Raw genomic sequence first — 10,966 nt, forward strand, 5'->3', positions numbered from 1 at the left:
AAATTTTAGTATGTTTTAACATGTCCTCCCTATTGAGATTCAATTAAAAGTCTTATATTGAAAAGATTTAATAAAGATTATGAATTTAAAAAGGATATAGGATATCTTCATTGACATGAAATTTTTTTGGGAGAATTCAAGGGTAAAGTCATGAGAATGTAGGTCCAAAATAGATAATATCATCTTATTATGGAGATACGTGGACATTCTTTGATTCCAACAAATGATATTAAAAAGATAGTTTATTTATAAAATTAGTGTAACAAAATCCGTACATCTACATTAAAAATAATATATTTTTAAACATTAATTTTCATAGGAATTACGATTTCTTCGAACTTTTGTTAGATGACAAATGGTATTAGTTTATGCCAATTAATGTTGAGATGATCGTATACACGATAAACGGCTCATTAGTCTAGTATTTTAAGTTAATTGTTCGTTAATAAAAAGTTATCCGTTAATTTATTAAAATTGCCGTTCGCACGATTTCTCCGAGTTGCAGACATGATTCACATATCCCTTTTACCTTTTTTACATTACGTTTTTTCCCTTCTCCTCTCTGATTACCCAAATAGACAAAAGAAGAAGATTAAAGCTGTGGTCACGTACGGTTGATGCATTCTATCTTCATCCCACATTTGCCTTCAATCTCCACTTTCTCTCAATCGCATGGGAGCTGTTGTGGGGATATGGCCCTTCTTGTCCATGGTTTGAGTTGGCGAATCTCATTCATGCACCCACTGCCGCCCGAAGTCACCACCTCCCCGCGTCACAGCCTCCCTCATTCACACGCTCCGTGTGTTTCGGTGCGTTTCGGGGGAACCTCGCTTGAGTTCCGACATAATAATCAAAAACTTCTTTTCCATTGGACTTGATTACCGACATCATTTACTTCAATGATACAGTTCTATCATCAGTAGATGGAATCAGGCGACTTGATGCTTCACTAAGCAAAGGTAATTGAGTGTTGTAGTAGATTCACATTGTCAAAATTTTATCAGCACTACTTCATTTGTTTCAATCCCATGTGTTTTACTTAGGGCGGTCAACCAATGAGCAAATTTGATGTTCTGTTTGTTAAGATCTTGTCTATTCAATACACAAAAAGGTCAACTAAATGAACATGAATAAAAATAATTTTGATGGTGTAAAGTGACACTCTAAATAATTATATAAGGAGATCCTATAAAAAAATTGAATCACCAGCACCTTAAAATTGTTTAACGTAAACGATCCGCTATAAAATACAGGCATGCTCTTTAATCGGATCGGCCCTGTCAAGATTTGAAAACACAAAACGTGCACGAACGAGAAATCAAAACTTTATTCTCCTTTTATTAGATTGAGATGAATACCAACAGAGAGAATACAAATGAAATACTCGACCGGAAATGGAAACACTAAAAGCAAATGCACACTACAATATTAAGCAATACAGAATCCCAAAGTAGCAACGGCACAAAACATGGAGAAAGAAGACGGGGGGGCTCAACTAGCTGCTTGCTTGAAATGCCTGTCGAAAGAAGCCCTATTCGCCCATTTTAGATTTCCCCACCACTCTTTACCGCCATGGATTTCTTGCAAGCGGCATGCACTGCCTTCTCCGAAAGGCAGACTCGCGAGCTTTGGGCATCTAAATACTTGAAGAGACACCAAGTTGGGGAAAGGCAAGGTACGCTGGTAGATGCTGGTCAATTTTGGTAGATCCCTGAGGACGAACTCCTTGAGTCTGGGAAAGACTTCTCGCCCTTCTTGTTCAACATCTTCATCCTCTTCGGCGATTATTTGTTGAACTTCAGCACACCCAGAAATGTAGAGGTTCACAAGGTCAGGGAGTTGCTTGGTCCAAGTGATGCTTCTCAACTTGTCACAACCAACAATTCTCAAGAGCCTAAGGCGAGGGAAATACTCGCAAGGCTTAACTCCATTCCATGTGATATTGCTCAGTTTGCCGAGATGCAACAGATGAAGCTTTTCTAGGCCTTTGAAAGTGCATAGGCGACAAAAACCTCCATCCACATTTTCAGGCGCGCCTTTCCTGTCTTCACCAATTGTCACAACCTCTAAATCTTGGCAATTTTTTATAGTCATTTCTAAAAGTGATGTGTCTATTTTGCTTCTCGACCGGAGAGTATTAGATGGTAATCGCAGCTGGTTGAAAGAAATGTCGATCGGTGCAGTATCTGGATCGGATATATACAGATATCTGATAGGAATTGACATGTCGAAAAGCTTCTGAAAAGTTGACTGTGTTCCTACTGAAATACCAAGAGCTTTTAAGTTTATCAACTCATTCAGTTCACTGAGACTTGCTCTATCAACATCAGCTGCACCATCAGTTGCCCAGAATCGAAAAGAACTTCCATAAGCATTGAACACTCTCAAGTTATGCAAGCCTGAAAATGATTTGGCAAAAATAATCTCAAGACTGTATGTGTTTATCAAGTAAAGATACTTGAGCCTCGTCAGAAATCGTATTTCTTGTGGCAATTTGCTGATGGGAGTCCCAGATAGATTCAGATGCTCCAAGCACAATAATTGGCCAATTCCATGAATATCTTCCACTGTTGTGTTGGACAGATCCAAGTACTGGAGACGTCCCATGCCTTTAAAAAAACCTCGTGGAAAAACTCGCGGCAAGGAATCATTACACTGCAACATTAGCGACAACAATTCAGGGAAATCTGTTTTCTCCGGCAAGGTGTCAATGTTGTTGTGCATTAACGAAAGGCGTTCAATCGATGAGCCTTCTAAGTAGTCAGCGCGTATGTCTGTCAAACCAGTTCCAGCATCCACAGCCCAAATCTTCTCAGGATCAGATCTTGAAGATGAAGATGAAGCTTTCTCCGTTCGAGGTGTCAATCCAACACTAGATATATGCAAGGCCAAGGCACAAATGATATCATGCACTTTTACGCGCCTCTCATCATCCCCAGGTACCACTAAGGAAGCCTCCCTTAGTTTACCTATCAAAAAATGCCCTTTCTGATAGATTTCATTGATGTCATTATGCTCTTCCAAGAAGCCAAGACCCATCCAGGACTCTATGAGCTCTTCTTTCAGAATCGAGTGACCTCTGGGGTAAAATGAGCAACTCAAGAAGCACAGCTTGAGCTGGTCATTGGGCAAGTTGTCGTAGCTTAGCTTTAGCGTCGGAATCAAGTTTGCCTCTAATGGAACTAGGCTCTCGAGATGCATCTTGCGCATCTGCCTCACTGCGTACTGCCACTCTTCACGAGTTGTTCTTGTTGACATGGTAGCGGCGACGACAACGAGAGCAAGGGGCAGACCATTACAATCTTCCGCCACCTGCTTCGCGAGGTCTTCGATCTCCGGATCGTTTAGCAAGTCGCCGCTCAGGTTCTGTCGGAACAGCTCCCATGCTTTATCCGGAGTCAAACATTCCATTTTGATCTTCTTCTCCGCGCCCATTTGCGCGCAGGTAGACTCGAATCTAGAGGAAATCACGATCTTGCACTTGCTCGGCCCCGTGGGTATTCCAGCATCTGTAAGATTTATGGGATCCCAGATGTTGTCTAGGAGCAGCAAGAACTTCTTCCTATTCAAAGACCTTTTGATCTCAATAGCCCAAGATTTACTTGTGCCATTTTGACTCAGTGGAAGTCCGACTCTATCTGCGATCGCCTGCTGCAGTTGTTCGATCTTGAAATCCAGAGAAGCTTCGACCATAATGACTAGGTCAAAGTCGGACCTTCCCACAAACGAATTGTTGATTCTTCTGAGCAGGGTTGTTTTCCCGACACCGCCCATGCCGTGCACCCCGATAACGCATCTTTGGTCGTCGAACAGGTACTGGAAAGCGTTCTCCAACGGTGATTCAACGCCGACGTCCGGCGGCGTGGGAAGGTCGAGTGCGACTGCCGGAGCTGAGTCGTCGGTGGCCACGACGTCGAAGCTCCTCGCTTGCATCTCAGCGGCCTCTGAAGCCTTCCGTTTTGCTTCCCGGCCAATCCTGTAGCTGGAAGAAAGGTCGTAATGGCAGGAGCAGAAACACGTAGGCTGGTTGAGGAAATCTTGCTCGATCGCGCTCACTTCGGCTTCGAGTTCTTCAACCCGGCGGAGCCAACCGAGAACCTCTTGGATGGGTGTCAGCAGCTGAGCTTTGGCGGCTGAGACTCTGTTCGCTACGTCGATGCTCTTGTCCTTGAGCCGGTTCATGGAAAGGAGCAAAGATCTGACGTTATCTCCGGCTTCGACGATGAAAGCCAGCTTGAGCGCAATCGGATCCCATAGTTTAGTGATCAAGGTCGCTGCAGGAGCGATAGGATCCATTCCCGTGGTGCGGATACAGAACAATGAAGATAGCTGAATGAAGAGAAGACGATCATACCTGTCGCCCTATCGAGAGAGAATTGGGAAAATCTATCAAGAGAGAGAGAGCGCGAGAGAGTTGGGATACAATTGCTAGATTACCAATTGTAAACTTTCTAATTATCTAACGTACCCATAAAAATATCCTTCTCTTTTCTCTTCCTCCTCTTTCTCCCCCTCCCAGTAACTCCCAGTAACCCCTCCGATCCTTCGGCTTCCGTGCCCACGACGACGATGCCGATTGCCGAGCTCGTCGAGGCGGATCTAAAGGTTGATCCCCTTTGGTGCTCAGAGTACGGGATATTTTTTTTGGATAATTAGAACGTTGAAAGTGACTTCTAGATGCAAATTTCTGCAGCCGCCGACGCCCTCATTCAAATGACGTTTATATCCTTTTTCTTGGGTGTATTCAACGATGGACGTTTACAATCAGATTGAGATCATTATTTGACTAATTAATTATGATTTCTTCTTCAATTCATTTTTTTTCATCTAGATTATAATTTAGATAGAAATGGAGATGATCAGAATCCCCCACTAACCTGAATGAAAATGTGAATATGAGAAGAGGTCACAATCAATTAGGAGTGAATTATGATTATGATCCAATCATAATTATATTATGGATCTATCTTCTAATTCAAAAATATGGATCAAAAAATCTTTACTTTATAGAGAGTCTCTTCCTATTTAATTATCATCATATAAATGGAGCCACGTTTTTTTTAAACTAAGCCCATTTAAAAGCTAAATGACTAGCTCGAGTTATTTGTGAATTATTTAATTTTATTATGAGTTGAATTTTAGGTTAAGAATTAAAGTTTGAATTGAACTCGAGCCGAGTTTGAGCTTAGGTAAAATAAATCAAACTCAAATTTTTTATTATTCAGCTTGACTCGGTTTGATTACAATCTTCATTAGAGAATGATAATTTTGTTATAATGGGTAGGGATCAATGGGTGTATACTCTAGGAAAAAACTCTTACAATCTTCTAATTATTCGGCGGTCGATTATAAATTGATCCCATAATTTACTTATGTTTAGCTGATATGAATGTGATCATCTTTCTTACTGCAACAAGTAGTCTCGAGATCATTAAAATAGACAAGAAAAGATATAAATTGACACTCGTAATGTCAAGGAATCATACACAAAAGAAATCTATAGTTTTTTTTTTTTTTTTGACAAATTTTTCTCATTCTCTTTAATTTTTTTTCAAGCCAGCGCACCGCAAAGTCCATGCCTCATGCGGACATTACTTCTTTCCTTAATTTTTTCTTCTGTTTAAACAGTCGCAATGACTGACTCACATAGTTGACTTGACTAAGAAAAGTTTTTTTTAATATTTTTTTTAAGTGACATTTTTAGAAAGCGAGTTCAATACCACACTAATATAAAAAAGATGTCTCTCAATAACTCCTTTATAAATCACACACTTTTACCTTATATATAATTAAAAACTGTCACATCAAATCACACATCCTTCTACTACAATTAAAAAAATCTCTCCCCTATCAAATTTAAATTTAAAAAAAAACTATTTTAATTAAAAATTAAAAAAAAAGAAAAAAAAGCAAGGAGCAACTCCCTCCGGTTTAGAGAACCGTTTCCTACCGAAGATGAGGGAGCTTCCTCCCCTATATCACATCGACATTTAGAGCTTCTAACATCGGATGCTCTTAGATTTCTTGTATATCTAGAAGGAGAGCTGTTCTCCCCTATATGACACACTCCCCCTCACCTCACCTCTCACTCTCTCCCTTTCAAATGATGATTCTATCCTCTTATTTTTATATATTTTTTTAAAATTTTATTTATTTTTCATTTAATTTTATTTTTTTAATTAATTTTGTTTAAAAATAACTCTAATACTTATATATTTCTAATTCTATTTAGTTTTATTTTTTAATTAATTCAATTTATTATTTTTTTATCAATATGATATTTTTTTACAATTTTACTTAATTTTTATTTAGTTTTATTTTTTAATCAATTTTATTTATTATTTTTTAATCAATACTTTATTTTTATAATTTTATATAAATTTTATTTAATTTTATTTTTTAATCAATTTTGTTTATTATTTTTTATCAATACTTTATTTTTTTAATTTTATATAAATTTTATTTAATTTTATTTTTTAATCAATTTTGTTTATTATTTTTTATCAATACTTTATTTTTTTAATTTTATATAAATTTTATTTAGTTTTATTTTTTTAATTAATTTTATTTATTATTTTTTTCATAATACCTGTATTTTTTTCAATTTATTATTTTTGTAAGTTTTATTTTTTGTTAATGAATTCTTTTTATCAATTTTTTATCAGTTTTATTTTTTTTGAATTTTTTTATATGTTTATAATCTTTTGTATATTTTTAGTTATAAATTTTAGGAGTTATTATTTGTAAAAATTTTAAAAAGTCTAAAAATATGAATCAAAATAAAGATTATATATTTAAAATTAACAAAAATACTAACAATTAATAGTGAACACATTCATAACTTATGAATAAATATATTTTTTTCAAATGAAGAGTACATATAATAATACAAAAAAAACACAAAAATATATAAAAATAGAAATTTTAATCAATATTACTTCCAAATTCTGCTTCCGACACGTTTGGTGGTGGTGTACCTATTACTTTATACCATAAATGAACACATGTCCCATAACGAGTGATCCATCCTTTAGTTTCATACGATGAATGTTGTCACCACCATGTTGGAATGGGTGGTACAAGTAATAAGGATGTAAGAAAACTTGTACGAAGTGATTGCCAAAATGAGCAATAGATATTTCTCGATGCTCTTGGTTTGGAACTAGAGGAGTTCTTAATGGCAAGTGAGTAAAACAACTCCCAACATTCTCATCAAATGTATACAGTACAAGATTGTATCTTGATGCGATGACAATTCCCAAAGGCATAGAATCTATCCAATAAATTTTTGGTGCCCATGGCTCGAACCAATTCAATGAGAATAATAGATTGGTTATCAAATTTCGATTTAGATAAAGTTGATCATATAGATCCTTATTTTGTTGAATCTCTTCTATAAGCTCGAATCATACTTGAAATCAACCTTCTTCACTATACCAATTAGTGCAGCTATTGTCCTGAATCCACAATGACCATCAAGTTGAACATCAACAGCGTGAGAAATATAACGCTGCAGAGGCACAAATAATTTCTCAATATAAGTATCATGAATGGGTGGAACTGGAGAGTGATAATGGGTCGTTTGAGTATTGTGAATCTTCGACCCCCTTCCACGTCTTCCTAATCCTCTCCCTCGAGATGTTGCAGTCGGTTGAGAGACCCTAGATCCTGAAGTTGATGCATCTGCAAAAGAATGTATGTGATGTCCACTTTGCTCATCTCTACCTGTAGGTCGATCTCTATGTTTTGTGTTGTATGAAGGAGCTCGAACTGTACTTTGAAATGAATCTATCATATCGAAAAACTTGTCTATCATATGCTCTCGCATATGTAGATTCATCTTATCTAATATCTCAACAACGTGGGATGTCATGTTAGGTTGTGGTCACTTGTCATTAAACTTATGTACATGCATCAACAATCTCCTCCAATGAGCATTGATACTTGTGAAGCGGAATTGGAATGGAAAAGTAACGATAATGTGCAAGATCATGCTCACATGACAATCCATATATAATTTTGATAGAACAGTTGCATCTATCGACTAGCTAGTGAGATGTTTCCTCAATGCATTTTAGCTGACCAGAAATCAACTTCATTGCCTCTAATAAAATCCGACACCTTATTTGACTGAAAATATCATCATGTTAATGTTGATGGCGTGGAATGTTGAGAGATCTCTTAAATGACTTCTTAATATCCCCAAATTGAATTCTCAACATCTTGTGTATTTTTTCAAAAGATGTCTATAGGGATGACATAGTATCTCCCAAATATAACTTTAGTCTCGTATGTATAGACTATGCCCTGTAATAAAAAAAATGCATTCTATTTTAATACTGAAAAGAATTGAAATAGTACAATAATGAACAAAATTTAAATAACAAAGTTATAAAATAACTATACTTTTGATTTGAATTGCTCCCAATGTGTATACATATATCAACGTAACTCATGCTGAAACAAACTGCTCTTTGTAAGGGTGTAATCATGTATCTCAAAGGTAATTTAGAACACCCTCGAATTGTTGATACTCCTTGCGCATGACATCCTATTTCTGCTGGTAAAGTCATTGTGTCGATGAATTAATGAGTGAGTGTCATGATGCATAAAAAAGTTGCCACTCCAAACCAAGCATAGGGGTGTATTTTTTCATTACGCACTGATTTATGTACCAAATACAAAGGATATGACGTGCATTGGGAAAACATATTTCAATGACATTAATAAGTGTTAAATCCCGATCTGAAACAAACACCAATGGCAACGATGCATTCTTTTCAACCATCCACTTCTTAAGGTACCTAATGTCCATGTCAGTTGCTTTGTCTTCTCATTATTAAGATATGCGAACATAAGTAAGTTCACATTGTGGATGTGTTACCCACAACCTCCAATAGTTGTATCCGATACTCATTGGTCTTGTATATAGCATGAATGATCAACATAGATGAAAATTTGACAGATAGCTTTAGACTTTTTGGATGAACCCAAAGAATATCTGTAATTTCGTTGGTATTTGAATTTGTACGGTAATTATAAAGGTATTCTTTCTTGATTAATTGGTCCAAGACATACTGAATAGAATTTAGGTCGCCCCGTTTTGTGGATTTATTTGTGAAAATTGCATTGTAAATGAAAACTTAGACACCTAACTTAAAAACTTAAATTTCGTTAACTTTAACTTTAAACTTAATTATGTAATTAATAAGTAGAACTTAAAAACTTAAATTTCGTTAACTGCAGCGATCGACGGGCTGACCGGACGCTTGGCGAGAAGTCCAGTTAGGTCGAAGGGCTGACCAGATAGTTGGCACGAAGTCCAAGCGGGTCGACGGGCTGACCAGACGCTTGGCATGAAGTCCAGCTAGGTCGACGGGCTGACCGGATAGCTGGCACAAAGTCCAGATGAGTCGAAGGGCTGACTGAACGTCTGGCAGGTAAGTAAAGGTAAGTCACTGGAGGAGAGTGACTGTGAGGACGCATCCCAGTTAAGGGACAGTAGGCCTCGGTCCAGTTTAGGTCCATTTTGGATCCCTAAATTGAGACCCTGATTAGGTTCTGGTCTCCGGAAGACAGGACCTAACTCATAAATCTATATAAAATGTCTATACATATATTTTTCTAACTCTATTTTGTAGATACAAATGTAGAGCTTCAAATTCTGCACGCGTAGCAACTGACAGAGCTTGATTCCGAGTTCGGAGTCAAAAGTTATGACCTTCGGAAGATGACTGTGTCAAACAAGTAGTTGGAGACGACTCGGATCAGCCAGATTCGAACTCTCCTCATCTGATCCGAATTTTTGGGATCTGATAAGCTCTGGAGACCCCTCCAAAGGGCTATAAAAGGAGGGGGTGAGCAAGCTTCAAGGATACAACTCTCAGAACGAAGAATCTGCTTCCTTGTACTCCTGCTGCACTACGATCTCTGACAAGCTTTTTCTTTCTGTTCTAAGTCTTTTTATTGTCGGTAATTTTTCCTTATTAGCAATATTGTACTTAACTTGTAATCTATATTTCGAATTGCTAGTGAATTGCCTAACGAAAGTACTCACGGAGTACGAGCCTTCGAGTAGGAGTCGTCACAGGCTCCGAACGAAGTAAATCCACTGTGTTCAATTTTCTTTTTCCGCTGCGTTTATACTCGTTGTTTTTCGAATCGATACTCACCCCCCTTCTATCGACGTTTCACGATCCAACAGTTACAACCAAGAGGGTTGTTAATACAGGGCAGTAAGAAAAGCGCAGTAGAAGATCTCCTTTGCTGAAGGCAGAAAAGCCTTTTACACACTTTAAAACGCTCACTAGTTGCTAGAAAAGATTACAGAATTGATTGCTTGAGTTGTTGTTTCTTTCCTAGCTCCAGGGGCCTTTATATAGCTCCTGGAAAGTCTATCCCGAGGGTCCAAGGCGTCTCCAACAAGGTTCAAGGTGCCTCCAATGAGAGAGGGGATAAAACTTTATCCAAACAGCTCAACGTTCATTTCTGCCGGGTCCGAGGCGCCTTCAACAGGGTTGAAGGCGCCCTCAAGCTGGAGGCACCTCGATCAGGCTTAGAGGCGCCTCCAAGTTGGCTGGCAGCATTTTCCAGCTTGAATGCTTCTTCGCTTCGTCTTCCGAAGTCTCGTTCTTTTGGGTGATTCCGGCCAACCGAAATAGGGCTCACCCGAACCCAATTTCCGGCCTTCTCCTCGAGCAGGCTTCCGTCCGGCTTCTCGTCTCTCGAACGTCGCGCACGTCCTTCTCATCCACCGGAGTACTCTTCCGCAGCTCTCTCGTCCTTCGGACGCACCGAGCCCGTCGGCTCCCTTTCCGTGTCGTCTTTCTCGCTAGCTGGGTCTTCCGCTCGACTTCCTACGCTCCTAAGTTCCTGCACACTCAGACACAGGGATCAAACACAAAACAGGATCTAACCAACTTGGTTGATCACATCAAAACAGCCACGGGGACCAACAATCTCCCCC

General features: G+C 38.3%; 1 protein-coding gene across 1 annotated transcript; it reads right to left on the reverse strand.

Moving 5' to 3' along the window:
- Window positions 1-1,315: 1,315 nt before the first annotated feature.
- On the reverse strand, window positions 1,316-4,636 carry LOC122020595 (disease resistance protein RPS2-like). Its single transcript, XM_042578581.1, has 2 exons — window positions 4,469-4,636; window positions 1,316-4,362 (listed from the first exon to the last, which is right to left on the reverse strand). Exon 2 carries the CDS (start codon window positions 4,294-4,296, stop codon window positions 1,492-1,494), a length of 2,805 nt encoding a protein of 934 aa, XP_042434515.1. The 5' UTR covers window positions 4,297-4,362; window positions 4,469-4,636; the 3' UTR covers window positions 1,316-1,491.
- Between the last annotated feature and the right edge of the window lie 6,330 nt (window positions 4,637-10,966).

This window comes from Zingiber officinale, chromosome 9A, assembly GCF_018446385.1.
Source record: "Zingiber officinale cultivar Zhangliang chromosome 9A, Zo_v1.1, whole genome shotgun sequence".
NCBI classification, from domain to species: domain Eukaryota; kingdom Viridiplantae; phylum Streptophyta; class Magnoliopsida; order Zingiberales; family Zingiberaceae; genus Zingiber; species Zingiber officinale.

Coding starts and splice junctions, on each gene's coding strand:
- LOC122020595 (XM_042578581.1), bottom strand. CDS start 4,296: ATGGATCCTATCGCTCCTGCAGCGACCTTGATCACTAAACTATGGGAT.